The sequence below is a fragment of the Echinops telfairi genome, unplaced genomic scaffold (genome assembly GCF_000313985.2).
Source record: "Echinops telfairi isolate 266 unplaced genomic scaffold, ASM31398v2 ScPeMD7_14;HRSCAF=57, whole genome shotgun sequence".
In the NCBI taxonomy this organism is placed as follows: Eukaryota; Metazoa; Chordata; class Mammalia; order Afrosoricida; family Tenrecidae; genus Echinops; species Echinops telfairi.
Genome location: NW_022103911.1, coordinates 6,446,259 through 6,466,426, shown reverse-complemented (window position 1 = coordinate 6,466,426; position 20,168 = coordinate 6,446,259). Strand labels below are relative to the sequence as shown.

The 20,168-nt window shown below is 37.8% G+C and overlaps 1 protein-coding gene across 1 annotated transcript in view; it reads right to left on the bottom strand.

Moving 5' to 3' along the window:
* Nucleotides 1-20,168, bottom strand: part of INTU (inturned planar cell polarity protein) — a 98,118-nt gene that overhangs the window by 45,668 nt on the left and 32,282 nt on the right. Inside the window, exons 4-6 of the mRNA XM_030884786.2 lie at nucleotides 11,312-11,515; nucleotides 527-645; nucleotides 299-325 (exon numbers count right to left, since the gene is read on the bottom strand). Coding sequence (XP_030740646.1) covers nucleotides 299-325; nucleotides 527-645; nucleotides 11,312-11,515 — 350 coding nt within the window. The remainder of the gene's footprint in view (nucleotides 1-298; nucleotides 326-526; nucleotides 646-11,311; nucleotides 11,516-20,168) is intronic.

The following is a 20,168-nucleotide window of genomic DNA, read 5'->3' as shown; positions in this document are numbered from 1 at the left end:
TTTTCTTTGTTCTGTGAGATTGATAAGGTCTGCCTGTACATCACTGAATAAAAGTGCGCAGTTAACACTGCATGCTGAATACAACAGGGCATTTTCTAACTCTATAAATATTCAGTGTTCAGTTACCAAACATAAAGGTACTGCCTAGCAATTGCTAACCACTAAGCAAGGAACAACAACAACAACAACAACAACAAAAATGAAAAAGCCAAGACTCAGAAAAATACTATTCTTTTATAGATAACACCTTTATGAAGAAATTCTAAAATATAGGTCATTAGTCCTGTCTTTGACTTACAGCATGGCAAAATGCCCAGATGTACAGCTATAACAAGAACATACAATTTAAATTACATAGTTTACTTGGAGAAATAACTTAGATGAGAAGCAAAATGATATGTGCCTGTACAAAGTCCTACATAATAGACATACACATGATTTTCCTCATATTAGCATATTGTTGGTTAGAAGCAAAGAAAGGCGTTTGGAAGAACGAAGCTAAAGCTTAGTAAAAAGCAGTCATTACCTAGTAACGTGTGTCCCGGTTACATTCTCCAGCATGTCACAGAGGGTGAGGAATATCCCTCTCACGCTTTTCAGTTTCTGAGACACTTCAGACATCGGATAATGATAGAGAATTTCCTGCTGTTAAGTGAAAAGAAACAGAAATCAAACCCCTACATTTTGTAAGCTTACTTTTGCAATGTAAAGTTCATACTTTGTATCAAGAAAAGAATTAAAAAGTAAATCCTTTAGTATCGGGGGATGGTTTATTCAAACACAGACATCCCGAGAATTTTAACCAACCAAGTAGCTTTTAAAACATTATATTTGCAAATAAGTTACAAAACAAACAAACAACAACAAAAGCGCCACAAACTCAATGTTGTCTATTAATTCTGAGTTAGGCCAATCTTACAGGACAAAGTAGAACTGCCCCTGTGGGCTTCTGACGCTGTAAATCTCTTTGGAAACAAAAAGCCCCATGTTTCTCTCTTGGTGTTGCTAGTGGTTTTGAACTACTGACCTTGAGGTTAGCAGCCCAATTCATAATCCACTAGGTCACCAGGGTTCCAAAAATAAATTAGACAGTCAAAATTACTATGATACTAAACTGTATACTGAATTGGATATAGATTAGATGGAGTAATTAAAATGAATTACAATGTCTTAAACTTTAACCCCTTTTACAAGAATTTTTAACACTAATAATATTTTACTATGTGTTTCATTAGATTTTCTCACTCCTTACAGCTGTGTATCTACAAGGATGCCACATGTAACTTTTAGGAATCTCGACCAATTGACCAGCATTTAATTGCTTTCATACTGATTTTTAAAAGATCACCTTCAAGTAAGATATGAAAATAAAAATAATTAATAATTTATCAAGGGGTAATGAGGGTGGAGAGGGGAGGGAAAAAAGAGGAGCTGATACCAAGGGCTCAAGTAGAAAGAAAATGTTTTGAAAATGATGATGGCAACATATGTACAAATGTGATTGATACAATTGATGTATGGACTGTAATAAGAGTTGTAAAAGCCCCCAATAAAATGATTTATAAAAAAAGAAGAAGAAAAAGGCAAAAAAAATAACCTTCAACATTTTGGGGTGAAATTAAACATTTATATCAACAAGATTTCAAACTTACAAAACTAAACTAAAAGAAGGGAAGATTTAAAAAACCTATTTTATTACATTAAAACAATTTGTACACCACAAATTAATGTGTACTGCAACTATGAAAGGACATTTAATTTTAATAAATACTAACCCTATAAAATAATTCACAAAATGCTTACTATTTTTAAAATTTTAATAGCAAGTTCCCAGGAAACAATTTTTATAAAACAACATCCAAATTTCAATAGTTGAATATGCATTGTGCTTTCATAAAAAAGGGTAAACCATTCTGCACCCTGTTGCTGTGCTGTTACTTAAAGCAACATGTCATTTTTTTGCCCCAAAGTAAATTAAAAGCAGGAAAAATGCAAATTTCTACATAGAAACCATGGAGAATTCTGAGTGGTTTCCAGTTGTACTGTAACAATATCCAAAAATATTAACACGGCCACTATTGAACATCTAAATCCCTTAAAATATTATCATTTCATAGTTTTCTCTCATTTTAAAGTGTTCGACACATTACTTTGGTCTCTATATGTAAGAAATAATAACATGACATATGTCTATTCTATAGCAACTTTTATAGTATGACTAGTATAAAAATGGTAATGTACAGACATCTGTTTTTTATATTTATTCAATAGATGCAAATTGCTGGAGTATGTGAGCCACACACATACCCTGGCTAACAACTCAAATTTTCTCACATGATTTCTAGAGTATGAACAGCTACTAAAACATTATTCTATTCCTAGAAATGTAGTAAAACATTAGTTAAAATCTTCCGTTACAGTTACCTAATAAATTGAAACCTTGGCTGACAAATAATTCTACTGTATTTAGCCAAAATACCAAATACGGCTTTAAACAAGTAACTGTAAGCTCTTTGATTCATCTTTCAAAATCTCAATTACCAGCTAGCATTGGCAAATCTTATAAATTGAAGAAACTAAGCTCTTATTAAATATGTAATTAACAGAAAAACAAAATGAGCTTATGACATTTTCTAGTAAAATAAACCAAACCAGCAAACAGGGTCATCTGAGAAGGTCTCTATTCCAGTTGTAAAAGCCTCTCTATTAAAGACTTGGCAAGCTCTACCTCGCCAATTTCATGAACTGTATGTTTAAGCACTTGTTAACAGCATGAGTTTGAAAGAGCTTCCACTCTGTTCAGTAAGAATAAAGAGCCTCTACTCATTATGGTGTTGATACAGAGCTGGCAACAGACAGAAACCTGTTTATCTGAGAAAGATCTACACACTTTCCCAGGGAAGGAAAGGAAAGGTTGACAAAAGGTCTTAGCAACAGCCTACCCCAAAGTGAGCCAGAAAGATTCAGGATGCTACCATCCCAGAAAACTGTGTATTTTACTCAACAAATGCTTAAATATCTCTTTTATCTAAGAAATACTCAATAAAACCAAACAAACTTGTATTAATCTAAGTATCAATTTTTCAGAGTATAGAAATAATAATAAATCATAATCATACAAAAAATCATATTTCATTTCTATTATTGACTAAATTTGTACATATCAAGCAGCATAGGGAAATGTACTTCTTGAACCAACAAGCTTTAGCATTGACAATACAGGCACAAAGTATTTCAAAGTCAAAGATACACGGGTTACTAAAAACTTTTTAGATCTCACTTCTGCTGGAAGTATTGTGCAAGACTAGATGCTTTGAGAGAACTTGTGCAAAAAAACATCTGGAACCGTGAACAAAACATACTTGTTGAATTGCTAGACATGCAAGTAGAGAAGTTTCCAAGGACATCCTCCTCAGACCCCTCCACTCCTGTTCCTTGATCCTGTCAATTGCCGAAGCAAGCTGAGGCAGCACCTGGGAGTGACGAAGAGAGGGAAGGACAGGAGTGCTGTCTTGAAAGCTGACGCCTAAATCCAGACCTTCAGTTAAGGTTTATGTGCCCTCCTCAGTGCCAGACGCAGAAGCAGCACACTTTGTCAGAAGAAAGGTATGTATTCCCTTTTCGAAGTAAAGATTCCCAAAGACAAAGTCAAATAATAAATTCACATTCCAAGCTCTCCAAACTCGTAAGAGGTGAGAGTCTCCTCGAAATTAGAGATGGTGAAATGGGAAGCCAGAGACTAGAGAACTGTGACCCACATGTATGAAAGCTCAGTGAAATAAAACACAGAATTACAAAGATGAGCAAGCAACAAGAGATTTCTAGGATTATCATCACATATTGGAAATGCAGATTAGTAAATAACTTTCCAGGAATTCCTAAAAATAAAAAGGGTAATTGTTTAAATAGAAATAACAATGGAGAGAATAAATGAAAGTTTAAATGTAGCAAAGGAAAACTGAGCACAGAGGAGACAAATTCCTTTTAAAAAAAATCATTTTATTGGGGGCTCATACAACTCTTATCACAATCCATACATATATCCTTTGTGTGAAGCACATTGAGACAAATTCATTATAAAGGAGTGAGAAACTGAGTGCAGTCTTCCAAGAGCAACACTGAAATTGAGAAAACAATTGGACATTTTCTTAAAACAGATTAGAGAAAATAATGAATTACCCAGAGGACCTGTCTGTTGGGTCACTGAGTCAGAATCAAGTGGAAGACAATGAGTTTTGAGCTGGACCTAGAGGACGAAAGGAGCCTTAGTGGCACAGTGGCTAGAGCTTGGATCCTGACCTTGAAGTACGCGCTTTGAACCCTCAACCATTCTGCAGGAGCAAAGTACAAAGATTAAAGCCTGAGAAACCCCTTGGGACAGTTCCACTTTGCCTTGTAGGGTGTCAAATTAGCTAGAATTGCCTTAATGGCAATGGGCTTTGACATAGGTGGCAAAGGCAATAGCATGTGTTTGTTTCATCTTCCTAGTCCCATGGGAAGGACTACATTTCTGACCTCTTGGCATCTAGAAAGACCATGGAAATGTGGGCCAAAGTGACATTCCTTCTTTTACGTAGACCACGGAACTATCTTTCTCTTCCTTCACTGCCCGGCTAGTGAACGGATTCAACAGAGAACTCAGGGGTTCTTGGAGATAGGGGTTCTTGGAGATAATGGACCGACCAGATGAAGAGCCTGAATCACTGAGCCACATTTTAGGAATATTTGCTTGAAATGAGAAATTATCTTCTATTACCTTAAGCCACTGAGGTTTTAGGTTGTGGCTTTCACTAAAAATAATTATCTAAGGTATATTCTTTCCAACAACACAAAACAAAGCAAACAAAACTCACTGTAATCAAGTCAATCCCGACTCATGGTGATCTAATAGGACAGCACAGAACTGCCTTTGTGGGTTTCTGAGGCTTTAAATCTTTACAAGAGCAGAAAGTCTCATCTTTCTCCCATGGAGTGGCTGGGGGTTTTGAACTGCTGACCAGGGATTAGCAGTCCAACTCATAATCCACTCCATCACTAATATATGCTTTACGAAGAATACAAATGATACCAGGATAATCTGAGACATAAGAATGGTGAGTAAAGAATATAATAAATTTAAAGTTTTATTTGTACTAAATAATAGCAATTATAATGCAAGTATAGTGGTATTATAACTGAAAATTAAAAAAATTTTAAATGGAATTTTAAAAATTAAAAAAATAGAATTTTAAAAATATTGATGATTATATCATGTAATTAACAACAACCACCACCACCATATAATAAGCAGATAGTAAGCAACATATTTGGAGTTAGGGTGTATATACTCAAGGCCCTGAACTATTCTGAAAAAGCGTTTATGACAAGAATATAATGATATAACCAACCAAAGACAGCTTAAGAAAAACACCCCAAATAGAATTTCTTAAAGAAGATGGCAGAAACAAATTCAAGTATGTCAATAATCTCTTATAAAAGGGCTTCCTAAGCCTGTCAGTTAGAAACTAAAGATTTTCAGGTCAGATACATTTTGTGTGTCAGAGACATATCAAAACCATAAAGCAGAGAAAATAATATAAAAAGTTAAGCATTCAAAACTTATAAAGCAGTAATACTATTTCAAAATATAGACTTTAATACTGGGCCTGGGGGCTCAGGACAATAGTCTCTGGAGGCACCAAGGTCAATTGGTATAGCACAGTCCACAAGACAATGTTCTACGTGGGTAGAAACAGCATGTTGGCCTCCTCTGGCTTCAGTAAGGAAAAGGCAAATCCAATTCCACACCAATCCAAGGCTGATTCCCACAAGGCAGAGGTGAGACATACCTCCACTCTCCAACTCTCTTAACCTTATTCTGACACCCACCATCCCTTCCACAGCACTCTACTTTTCTGTTGGTTTTGCTAATCTGTTACAATGGCCACACATCACTCATAGACAATATTTTAATTATGGGCTTTATTAGGGAAGCTGTTAGGTTATAAAATGTTAAGGGTAGGTTATGAAATGCTGCATGCACTGCATCATCTCTTCCCAGTCATGCTGGTAGGCATGTTTCCCTCTGGCCTTCCCTCTCTCAAAACATAGTCTCTTGGACTGTCCTGCTCAGGCAAGTGTTACAAAGCTGCCTTAGTGCTGATAAATGTCCAAAGGGCACAACATTCTGCAAGTCAGCCTCCTGCCCAAAGGTCTGGGAAGGTGGATATTCTTGGCATTGCTCCTCTTCCCCCTAAGATGTGCTTCACTCCTGGCTCTTCCTTCTTGCTTGTTGTGGGATTCTCTTGTCTTGGTGCAGTAATGGCTTACTTTATATCCAGAGGAATGGAAAAATTGCCCAGCGCCAAGTTAGAGTCTTCTATCCTTTATTTGCATGCTCCCACCCAGTCATTTGGTGGGCATTGCAGACTATGAATGGGAGAACAATACCAAGTAATTTCATGTCACTACAACATTTGACTTGGTTAGTAGTGAGGAGAATCTTAAAAGCTTATATCAATGAGTTAACAGTTTCCAAGATGTTGACACCAGAAGAACTGGATGGTCCCCAGCTACCACTACCAACTGCTCTGAAAGGGGTCACATCAGAAGATCCTGGATGCAGTGGGGAGAAATGTGTAATAAAACTCAAAATCATAAAAAAGGACCAGGCTTAATGGTTGGATAAAGACTGGTGGAAACTTCCAAGAAGAAAACTCTTAGTAGGCACCCTCCAGGTCTGGAAATGAACTCACCTCCATGGTTCAATTTTCAGCCAATAATAGATTTATAAGGGGAAGAACAACACCAGGAAGGTGTGCACACCTTATAATAATCAACCATTTGAGATGAAAAGGACTGAAATTAGTCAAAGACAGAGTTCAGAAAAGTTATAAAAGGAGGCATAGGAACAGGAAACACGAAGAGAAAGTGGAATATGTAATGTTATTGTGGGGTTTGCAATGAATGTTATAAAACAAAATATGTATGAATTATTGAATGGAAAGCTGATCTGCTCTATATGAACCTTCTCCTAGTTCACAATAAAAAGTTTTTAAATACTTTAAGATAAAAAAGTATTAGAGAGAACCGTATCCTAATATTAAAAGGTTCAATTATGTAAAAAGATTCATGAATGATAAACTTGACTATACTTAAAGGATTGTCTCAAACATATTTAAAGCAAAAATAGTTAGAACCAGAGTTAAAAATAAATACATTTTCATGAGAATGGAAGATTTTGACACCTCCCTCAATTATAAATAAATAGCCCAGGGAGACAAAAAACCAGCAAAGATACAGAAAATTGAACAACATAATTAACAGCCCAGAAATATCTAGTGTTGAAAGGCAACCTGATAACATAAAAAGGGCAGATTCTGGAAAACAAAATACCTTTGTTTCAGTAGAAATTCTGTCAGTTACTGGCTATGTGATTTTGAACATTTTATTGTACTGTTGTTACTTTCCCAATTGTGAATAAAAATACCCAATATCTAATACAACACAAAGCATAAAACAAGTGTTTAATAAACACTGAGAAATGAATTAATAAAAAAATATGCAAAGCATGAGAACTATTTATAACTTAATGAAGAAAATTTAATGCTACATTTCCCTGCATTAAAAGCTAGCAGGATGAATTTACCCCAATATGATAGTGAGGCTGGCTCACAGCTGTATAAATTTATCAAAAGACATCAAAATGTCTACTTAAGATGGTTAAGTATTTTGCCACTTATACTCAAAAAAAGCTGATACTGCTCCACTCAAAACAAACAAACAAAGATGCTGACGGGGTCTTCTTTTGGAGCACATGATGTAGCTGTTAGGTGCCATCATGTGATCCTCTTTACAACAGAAAAAAACACCAAGTCTGCGCCATCCTTACAATCATTCCTGTGTTTGAACCCACAATTGCAGCCAATGTATCAATCCATCTTAGTAAGGCTCTTCCTCTTTTTCTAATAATCCTCGACTTTACTAAGCATAACGTCTTTATCTGGGGACTGGTCTCTCCTGATAACATGTCCAAAGTTCAGGAGATGAAGTCTTGGCACGGTCACTGCTAAGGAACAGAATGGCTGTACTTCCTCCAAGACAGACGTTTGCGCTTCTGGAAGTCGATGGTAATTTTCATTATTCTTTATTAACACCATAAGCAAATGCATCATTTGTCCTTTGGTCTTCCTTATTTGTTGTGAATTTTCACATGCACATGAGGCAATTAAAAATATTTTAGTTTGGGTCAGGTGCACCTTAGCCATTAAAGTGAGCTTCTTTGCTTTCTACTAAAGAAACATTTTGCAGCAAATGTGCCCAATCCAATAACTTGTTTGATTTCTTGACTGCTGCTCCCATGGATACTGATGGAGTGCATAATGCAGAATATTAAAAAAAAGAATGAAACTTTAATTGAATGTCAACATACATACATTCCTCCCTTATCATCTGCTAGGTACCAACAGAAATCTTGGGATGCACATGGTGTGATGGGCCTTCCTCCACCCTTACTTCCTCCCCCCATCTTCCTGGCATCTTTGGGCTCCCTACTGGCCTCCACCTACCTGCCTGCTACCTGGTATTATTCCATGTCCCCTTGGACTCTTAGAGCTGGACTGAGATGTCACAAAAGGATGAGAAAAGGTGTCCTGATAGGGTTAGCTACCCTCTCTCACATGGCCTGGGCATTGCACGGTGGCCCACAGAGAGTGCTGTGGGCATAGCTGCACACCTGTGTAGAGCCTGGGCTGTCGGAGGTACCACCTGAGAGCTTTTCAAAGTTGTAAATGCAAAATATTGGACAGCAAGCTAGTTGATAAATGAGGAGTGGTGTATAATGAAATCAATTGTGAATTATAAAAAGTTTCTGTAACTTAGAAGGTACTATAATAAAGCCTTCCCTTTTCTCCTTTTCTGACTGTTTAGAATAACTAAATAATTCTCATATTCGTATTATAAAACATTCATCTTCTCAGCCTTGGTGAAACAGGCCCATAGTAGAGGTTACCTGGACTATATAGATCTTGTCCTTTTTAGGTGTGCATAGTCAACATCAGAATGGTTTGAATTGAAAAACCCACTCAGTGAATCAGACTTTACCTTATTAAAAGGACTGATATGCTTCTTTGTACTTAAAACTGTAATGCTTTAGGGAGCGAAGAGGAAGACTAAGGTCATGGAATTGGGAGTCACTAGCCTTCAGTTCAAACCTCTTGCTTTTGGGGTTGCTTTATGGTGTATATATATATAGATATAGATATAGATCTATCTAGATAGATATATCTAGGATATATTCATGTACCTGTGGTATATATCTATATCTATATAGATATCTATATATCTATATATATCTAATATATATATAGATATATACCACAGGTACATGAATATATTCTAAGCTTTCCCTAAACCATAAGCCATATATATATATATATACCACAGGTACATGAATATATTCTAAGCTTTCCCTAAACCATAAGCCTTAACTTAAGAACAATCAGTTCTCATGATGCGGCCCTGCTACATATTTGCCCTCATGAAAGGCTTACTGAAGATAAGGGTGTTACAGCTGATTAAGGCTGGACGCCTGGAGGAGCAGTAGCTACAGGTTGGGCTGCTAGCTGAAAGAGCAGCAGTTTGAAACCACCAGCTGCTCCACAGGAACAAGACGGGGCTTTCTGGTCCGGTAGAGACTTACAGTGTCAGAAACTCAGAGGGTAGTTCTACCCTGCCTCTAGGGTCACCACGAATTGGCATCAAGTCAGATGGCAGTGAAGAAAGTGTAGTGAAGAAATCACATGGTGCTTGGCCAGCACAAAGAATGGCTGGGCGGTACAGATGGGAACTGGAAACGCAGGGAATCAGGACAGATGAACCCCCAGGACCAGCGGGGAGTGGCGATACCGGGACAGAAGGGGGATAGAAGGGGGAACCGATCACCAGGATCTACATAGAACCTCCTCCCTGGGCAATGGGCAACAGAAAAGTGGGCGAAGGGAAACGCCGGGCAGTATAAGATAGGATAAAATAATAATTTATAATTTATTAAGGGTTTATGAGGGAGGGTGAGAACTGCGAGGAAGGGGGAGGGGAAAAAGGAAAATGAGGAGCTGATTCCAGGAACCCAAACGGAAAGCGAATTTTGAGGATGAGGGCAATGAATGTATCGTGTGCTTTACACAATTGATGTATGTATGTATTGTGATAAGAGTTGTATGAGCCCCAATAAAATGATTTTTTTAAAAAGAGAAGAATGGCTGGGAACTTAAAAGGTTATCTGAAAACAAGCAGCATCTAAATGAGGTGTCAGCTAACCCCACATGGAAGAGGTTTATCAGCCTGTGTGATACAAGGATACCAAATAACAAAGTTCAAGATCAGAGAGAAGAAATGTATGTGAACTTACATTCTGAGTACCCAGTTTAAAGGCTATGGAAGACACTGAAAGCCCTAAACTCATTTGCAAAGACTTCATGGGGAATAAGCGTCCATTGACTTCCCTGGAATCATTGACCAGAGGTTTGAAGAGCCCCGGCCTCATAGAGAGCACATCAGAAAATGAATATAGACATAGTTAGGTTAAAATTAAAAATCTTATTTATATTCCCATTTAACCCATTCTTAATTTTTTCTCGTTTTTATTATTTTCTGCTTTCTTTATGATTGAGGTATTTCTGTGCTCTATTTTGTTATTATTGTTGGAGATACATTTTATGTATGATTTTCTTTAGAGGATATCCAGGATAGGCAAAGCCATAAACTAGTTAATAGTTTCTTAGGGTTATGACAGGGGAAGTTGGGAAGGGAAAGGTAGAGCTAATAACAATAAGTACACATTCAAATGTTATACAATTGGTTGTGGTAATGATTACACAACTCTTTTCAATATCTTCAAAGATAGAAAAATTGTATAAGTGGGGGGGGGGGGGGGAGGGAGGGGAAAAAAGAGGAGCTGATACCAAGGGCTCAAGTAGAAAGAAAATGTTTTGGAAATGTTGATGGCAACATATGTACAAGTGTGGTTAATACAATTGAATGATGGATTGTTGCAAGATTTGTAAGAAGCCCCCCCCAATAAATGATTAATTAAAAAAAAAAGAAAGAAAAATTGTATAAGCAATGTTCACCTTCCAACAAAATAGTTTTGTTTTGGAAAATGTAGTTCTTTTTCACAAGGGATACGTTATTTGTGTTAACACATAATGAGTTCATTATTGGATTATTTTTGTCATGAATAAATAAGCAAGTCTCTCAAAAAATAAGTGATTATTCACTTGTAAAATTACAAAGATCCTTACTTTTTCTTTTGCACGTTTTATAAGCTACTCACCTCCTCCTTCGATGTGTCTGAGTCCAGTTGTAGGGTGAGATACATAATGATATGAGGGGTGCTTAGAACTTTCTGCTGGATATCTTCAACCTCTTCTCCCCATAGAAGTTGGACTAAATCACTCGTGTTCAGCTGTGCCTTCGTCTGCTTTGGCTGGGTTGTTTCCTTTTTCACAGCATATGCATTTTCAAGGGTCAGTTTTACCTGTACAAATGAAGGCAATGTTTTCGTAAGGAAAATTCAGCTATAACTTTCATAAGAAGATTCTGTATATACACTTACATTTACAGTTGCAAAAGCCCATTGGTACTGAGTGGATCTAACTCATAGCAACTCTGTATTAGAGTTGAACTGCCAGACTGCCACAACATTTATAATTCATCCTAGGATGTGGAATTTTCATGGCAGTGATTGCATTCTATTTATATTCCTATCTCCAGCTCCTAGCATATATTATTATATTTATTGAGTAACAATGTATAATATTCCACACAAATAGTCAAGCATTTAATTGCTATATCGAAAGTGGTTTTAGACTCTAGGGAAATGTGTTTTTTTAAGTAACTTTACATAAGCAGTTAAATTTTTTCATCAAAAATTATTTTCAAAAAAAGCACATCATTTAAAAAAATCACCTATAATTCCACTAGTCCTCTCAATTGCTTTGTAGTTAAATTGTTTTTCATAATTTTACTATTTTTAATTTTGGACTGGGTATGTAAAGAGTACACATGAAGAAATTCAACAGTTTCTCATGTATAATTCAGTGATATTGATTATATTGGAGTTGTGTATCGATGTTCCCCCTCCTTTTCTCAGTTCAAGATTCACGTAAGCCCCATTCCTATTAATGTAACAAAACCTCCCATTCCTTTTCAATTTCCCAAGTTACTGTCAATTTGATCCCCTGTTGACAGTTCTTAAAAAAACAAAAGTGTTCAAGGCAGACATTTTTTTCCTTACTACTAAGTTAAACTATTGTTTGGCTTTTAAGAAGACTTCAGAGGATATTTCTAGTTTAAGATTAAGGAATACCTTAGGACGATACTTCTGGGGTTCATCAAGTTCCATGGCTTCAGAAAGTCTGGAGTCCATGAAAATTTAGGCTTCAAGCCAGTTAAAATGGTTCAGTCAAGGGCAACAAAGCAAAACTGGAAGAGACCTGAATTTGTGGGTATACATACAGAATAGTGACTGGAACAGGAAAAATTTCAGGTCAAATTCCTGGAATGTGAGACTTGGAAGAGGCACAGTGAACAATTTCAGGACACTAATGTTGGAGACTGGATTATTGCCCGGACTGGAGAGAGTGATCCACATGCAAAGTGGCATGGTTGGCTGCTGGCTTTGAGCCAGGCATCTCTATCAGAGTACTTAAAAAAGTTCATGGAAAAACAGCATGGAAAGGTAATGATTTTCCCATGAACTTTAAAAAAATGAAATGGTTTTATTGACATATAATTGGTGTACCATACAATTGAATGGCTTAAATATATTAAAGAGTTGTGAATTCATTGCCATAATCAATTTCAGAAGACTGTTTCAATCTTGTATTCATTTTAATTAGCTTTTCCCCCCAATCTCCCCTCCCCTGCTATAATCCTAAAACATATTTATCCAGTTACTATCTCTATAGATTTACCTTCCTAAATTTCATAAAGGAAAATATCCAATGTACTTTTCCAATTCACTCTGCCTGAGGACAACACTATTCACATCTTTGATCAACAGACACAGGATTCAATGGAGGCTTAATCTATGTGGGAGCTCTGCAAATGGTTTTGGGTTTTCAGTCAGTCATAGCCTTCTGCAAAACTAGGTGTTCAGATTTTAAGTGCTAATACAGCTCCCCCTTGGATCATGGCTTTTATTATTAATTATCCTTTGATCACAGTGGCTGGTGTGCTTCTTCCATGCAGATTTAGATGACACCTCACTTAGATAACTGCTTCTTTTAAAGCAAGTCTTTAAGACTGCAAACACTATTTGTTTTAATACCTGGGCACCATCTTGCTTGTTCACGACACTTTGCTATAACAGCCATATCATCAGTATGTATTGAAGGCAAATACAGAGCAGGGTCACATCATATGAACTAATTGTTCTTAGATTAGAGTTTATGTTTCAGTGTGAGCTCAAAATCCATTCATATATCTGTAGTTTATATAAATTCCTGGTCCACTTTAAGGGCAGCATTACCAATTTCTTGAAACACAATATAAACAGCCTCAATGGTATAGAATTTAAAATGCTATTGAGAAAAGGGAAACATACAAAAATAAGAAAGCTTTTTAGACTAAGATATATAAAATGTTCACTTACACCATTTAAAAACTTATGTGACTGAACACTGTTTAAGTAAACAAAAAGGGTGGATGCAAGGCAATAATTATAACACTTTCACTAAGGCCATCCTATGTCTGAAGAACTAAGACATGTCATAGAAAAACAAGGAATATGAAAATAGTAACTGTGGTTTTGATGCTTAGGGATTATGTCAACTAGACTCTCCTGGGTAAAGGTATGGGTGGAGCTTAATTTATCATTTGTGTCACAGACTGACGACACCTTTTTGTATGAGAGAGAGCCAACGAGCAGAGTCTAATCTTTGGCTCTTCGTCTTCTGATGGAATTGGATTTTGTATCTGGCCCCTCGATCTCCAGTTGCACTACTGGCTGATACCAGCCATCAGCAGACTACCAATAATAGATTCATTCAGCTGACTTCAGAACTCTGCATCCACCAGCCTGTGCCCCTGATCACTCTGCTTCATCTTATCTCTCCCTGTTCACCAGTTTCCAAAAGTCAGGAGAGGGCTGACTTGAACCAGACTAGACTGAGCTCTTTCTAGAATTGTGTAAGCCATTTCTTGATATAAATCTCTTTTTATACACAACACATACAAGTGACACTGGTTTTGCTTCTCTAGAGAATCCAACCTAACACAGCGGAAGTCTTCAGTTGCTAGTAATTATTATGAAACCTCAAAGCAAGTGATTTGAATCAAAGTCCAATGACTTCCAAATCCACAACCTTGGGGTAGCAGACATCTGCCTTCTGAAGCTCCTTCTTATTTTTTACTCAACCTGGCAAGTGAGTAGGTTGCGTTGAGCACACTGCCCTTGTTTTCTAGGAGGAAGATTAAGTTTCGAGCAGGGTGCTGACTTGCAGTTTTTTCCTGTTACTTTTCTGGTACACACTCACTTTACAAATCTGGGTCCATCCTAGTTTTGCTTCATCAGCCATGACTGACCCAGGAAGAACCAGCTCAAAGTGCTGATGAAAACGTGTACTTCTGTTTTGTATTTTTCAGGATTCTTCCATAGAATTTTTAATGGTAACGGTAGCTGGGAACCATCCAGGCCTAGTCAAAGTAGGCAGCTGGTCGTGTAGGGAATTAGCTACACCTAACTTATCATTCCCCTATTCCTCTCATCTTCCTCCATTGCTCTAGGGCAGTGGTTCTCAACCTGTGGGTGGCAACCCCTTTGGGAGCTGAATGACCCTTTCACAGGGGTCGCCTACATCATGACAGTGGCAAAATTTCAGTTATGAAGCTGCAACAAAAATAATTTTATGGTTGGGGGGTCACCACAACATGAGGAACTGTATTAAGGGGTTGCGGCTTTAGGGAGGTTGAGAACCACTGGTCTAGGCAATGTTCCAATAATATCCAATTGTTTTGTCTTGGATGGGGAGACTTTAAGACTCCAAACACTACACAAAAAACAAGGAGGTAAAACAGAAACACTAAACACATTATTAGTCTATTTAACTGGGATGTCCTAAGAAACCTAACCCTAAGCCATAACCCTACAAACCAAAGAACCAAATCTCATGCAGTGCTTGGGTGTACTTTTGTCTTGCTCGCTTTGTCATGCTTATAAAATAGATCACACAACTTTTATCAAGTAACCTTTTTACAAGTATACAACTTATTAACAACAGTTATAATAATTAGCTGTGCAACCACATCCCTATTCAGTGTGCAAAATAAACCTTACTTGATTAAAACTTTCCAAGAGACAAAAAAAAATCTAGCAATCCTTTTTGTTGGCAAGGACTAACTGTTTACCATGGTATTTAATTTGGCTTGTAGCAGACCGTGGCATTTCAGGGACATTAAGTTATCACTACCTACCAAACGTGAATTAAATTAAATAAACAAGTTTTGTAAAATAAGTCTCAGGTTTTAAAAACAAGTAGACAGAAGAAATGTCTTCCAAATTCATCAAGATGTCTGCATTTATACAGTGAAGATGAAATAGGTCAAGACTAGCAGTAATCGCTGTAAGATTAATAGTGAGTGAAGTATAGTACATAGGAATGAAGAAGTTCCTCATGAAATTGTTCTGACCTGGAACATCCAAAAAATCGTCACACTATCCTTTTTTGACCTACTCTGAGGTCCATGATCTTTTTCTTTACAAAATATGAAAACTAATTTAAATGTACATATAAAATAATACAAAATTCTTAAACAGGGATCTGCTAAACTGAATGTTTTGTTGGATAGGGAATTCTTTTGTCTGGGAAGCTTTGGCAGTGTTACCAGGATATGGGAAATTGTTAGAATTTGTGGAAATCCTGGGTACAGAGCTTGTAACAGAATTGAAAAAAAATCCCAAACAAGGAATTAGTGATGACCCAATCAAGTCCAAGCCAGGACAGAGCTGCGTTCCATAGGGTTCTCAATGGCTGTGGCCTTTTGGAAGCAGAATGCTAGGCCCTCCTTCAGAGGCACCAACCAAGGATTTGAACCACCAACCTTTGGGGGAGTAGTTGAGTGTGGTTTGTGCCACTAAGAGACTCCTGTGATTATACCTAAAAGATGGGAGGGAGCTTTTGAGATTGTCTTCTGACAATGGGCTTTGGCATAGGGCTTTGGATGTGGAAAGGCAAGTGGAGGGAGAGAAGTGCGATCCCAGGCTGGAGGGTCTGTGAAGGCTGAGTAGAATCTGTGGTGAACCGAGAGAAGATGGATTCCTAGAGGCAGGAGTGGCTCAGAAGAGGGAGGGCATCTGTTTCAGCTGAGATTCTTGTGGGTGAAGAGGTCAAAAGATAGTTATGACTAACCAGAAAATGGGCTGTTAGATTTAAAAAGGAAAATTCACTAATTTTACTTTATGTACCAACAACAACCTAAAATTTTAGACGGGCTTGTTATGCTTTGAGAAAAACAACATACTAAGAAACAACATTAATGTTATGCTTGGCAAACACAGTGCTTCTTTTCTGTGGAACCTTTTTCCTTCACCATAACAAAAACCCAAACAGAAACATGCACCACAGAAACTACCCAGTGAAATTCTTCAAGGGGCTATTTTAGTCATCGTTCTTCTCAATGACGTAACGTTAGCTCCACAATGCAAATATACTTTAGCAAGGCATTTGGAATAGTTTTCATGTTAGCTATAAATGTCAGGAAATCTGTTTGCCTTGATAAAATGATATAAGATGCCTAAGATGACCAAACTGGGAGCTAATTGCTATTTTTTAAAGGGATTGATATAGATAAAACATAAAGGCAATTATGTGTTTCATAAGAATTTTTTTGGTAAGAAGTATCTAATATGTACACTGGTACAGATAGGAACTGGAAACACAGGGAATCCAGGACAGATGAGCCCTTCAGGACCAGTGGTGAGAGTGGCGATACCGGGAGGGTGAAGGAAGGATGGGATGGAAAGGGGGAACCGATTACAAGGATCTACATATAACTTCCTCCCTGGGCGGTGGACAACAGAAAAGTGGGTGAAGGGAGACGTCGGACAGTGTAAGATATGATAAAATAATAATAATTTATAAATTATCAAGGGTTCATGATGGACGGGGGAGCGGAAGGGAGGGGAAAAAATGAGGAGCTGATACCAAGGGCTCAAGCAGAAAGCAGATGTTTTGAGAATGATGGTGGCAACAAATGTATAAATGTGTTTGACACAATGGATGTAGGTATGGATTATGATAAGAATTGTATGAGTCCCCAATAAAATGATTTTTTTTAAGTATATAATAGAATTTTTATGAAGCTTATTGAAAAAGTTTTCTGATACTTCTCCACTGACTTTATCCCATGATAAATTTAATCACTGATGTTTTCTACAAAGGCTAATTTTAATTTCATTAAAAAGCTTAAAACAGACTTATTTCCACGGTCTGTTGCTTCAGCAACATAATCTCACTTCCTGTGGTAGTTACATAATCTGGTGTCAATTTGAGGATTGAGAGCGTAGGGGTGGAGTCTAGTCTTTCAATCTGGAGACAGCCAATGAGACCTCCGTGAGGGCATGGCCTTCTCCTGAGAATTTTGGGAATTCCTGTATTTCCTGCTTGGAGTCAGGAGAGACTCTCCCTCTAGACTCCCTGTGAGACATCCCTGAGTAGAAGCCACATGGACCTTTCCTGATGCAGTCCTGGAAGCTGGAGAAGCCACATGGAGACCCCTGCTAGTGCTGAGATGCTCACAACGCCACAAGATCCAAAGACTTTCTACCCACTGGCTAAAGTGTTCATCCAGTATTTACGTCATTGAATGTTTCGTGAGTCTGAAGAGGACTTTATAGATTGGTATTGGACATATCGGCTAATATCAGACTTACGGGCTTGGACTGGACTAGGTTGGGATGCTTTCTTAATGTACAATTACCCTTTATATAAAACTCTCTTTTATACACATGAGTCTCTATGAATTTGTTTCTCTAGTCTACCCAGACTAACACACTTCCCCTACACATCCTAGCCAACCAGTAGAGTTACAGTTGACAATTAGATCCCACATAGTAGGTTCTTTAAAAATGCACAAGGTCTCCATAAGTTGTTCTGAATTTGTTAAGTTAGCATCAGTCTTTAAAGCATTGATATAGATGATTAAAATATGGGTTCTAAGAACAGATAGATTTTAAATATATTTAAAATTTTTTCTGCTCGTCTCTTTCTTAATTTTCCTACAGTTTATGTGTGTAGCACTTTTGTGTTACAAGAAAATAATATGCAGTTAAGCATTCTGTTCAACTGTTCATCCCCTTAAGAAGCCTTGACTGTCTACCTCAAGCTTAAGTGTTAGGTACCTGAGAGGTAAAAGTTAACTTGTCAAAGTGTTGGATACAGAAAGGTTTCTCCCGAGTTGTCTCCCCATAATGCATGTCAAATCTAACTGCTTGCTACACATGGCAAATGACTACACACTTGGAGGTCAACAAAAGCAGGTCAAAGGTTATGCTCCCTAGGGTTATAAGCCATCTAGAGCAATCAGACTGTATAGTCTGTCCCACCCTAAGTAAGGCCCAGCCCCTTCTGATAAGGATAGTAGATTGTTTCCCTGAAGGAGAGCCCAGTGAGGTCAAGCCCACTCAAAGGTGACCAAGAGTAGGCTTCCATATTGAATCTGGGGTCTGCCCATCGTGTCACATGTATACCCCTAGTCCCTCCCCTTTCCTTTATGTGTATACCCCTAGCTCATCCCTTGTCTTATACCTATTGTACATCCCCTTCCTCTGATGTGTAGGCATATTGGCAGCCCCTTTCCGTGACGTGTATGGTTACCTGTAATCATGCCCCTAAGTATATATGGGGCTTGGCCAGAAATAAAGAGAGACTCCCCTACCCTCTCTGCCCGCCCTGTGCTCGGACCTGGCTGGTGATATCATGGCCATCCAGGAGGTGAGCATGCTACTATGAAATGTATCTGACTCCTTTATTTCACCTTCTCTTCTATCTCTCTTATTCACTACGACTTTACTATAATCTTTATATATTTTAACTGTACAATTGCGCTTACTGGACCCACGATAGTGTGAGGGGCTGGCTTCCCCCACATCTAAGATTAAGACTTTTGCAGGCTGACTTTCCAGAAAAGGAGCTGGCTGCTTATAAAGCTACAGGAAAAAACATCTGTGAGCCAAGGCTTAGTGCAATGAATCCTAGTTGTAATCTAAACCCCAAGGCAGAAGGGGTGATGATGTGCTGACTAAAAGATGAACAGTATGAGTGGAGCAAGCACATAAACACTTAACTCTAGCCAAAAGGTTGGCAGGTGGAAGTTGCCCAGAGGTGCCTCTGAAGACATGCCTGGCAGTGTACCTTTGAAAGGTCATAGGCTTGAAACCCCAGGGGAGCAATTCTAAGATTTGGGCTGTGATCCCAAAGGTCAGCAGTTCAAAACCATCAGCTGTGCCTCAGGAGAAAGACAGGGCTTTCTACTCTCATACCCAGTTAAAGTCTTGCAAACTCACAGGGCAGTTCTATCCTCTCCGAGAGTGTTACTATAAGTCAGCATTAACTCAATAGCAGCGAATTATGCATCAAAATACTTAACCAAAGAATATAAAGAGAAACTACAGATTGGGAAACATTTTTGGCAGTAGCATATTGGACAAGAGACTAATCTTGAAAATCTATCAAAAACATCCAACATTCTAAGAAAAGGCAATCCGATTAAAAACTGGACAAAGGACAAGAGCAGAGAGTCCACCAAAGAACAAATTCAGGCAGCCAACAAATATACAAAGAAATGTTCATAATTAGCCGTTCTAAATAAAATAATAAATCCACTGCAATGGTCTTGATTCTGACTCATACCCTTGTGGGTTTCTGAGGCTACAAATCTTTATGGGAGTGGAAAGCCTCATCTTTCTCCTATGGAGTGGCTGGTGGGTTTGAACTGCTTACTTTCTAGTTAGTAGTTCAACTTGTAACCTCCTACACCAACAGGGGTCCTTTAGAGAAATGCAAATTAAAACAATAATGAGGTATCACCTCACACTAGCATTAATAGTTGTGATAATTAGGTTTTGTGTCAACTTGGCTGAGCCAGCATTCTCACAGTTTGGCAGTTGAGGTCTCCCCCATGATATAATC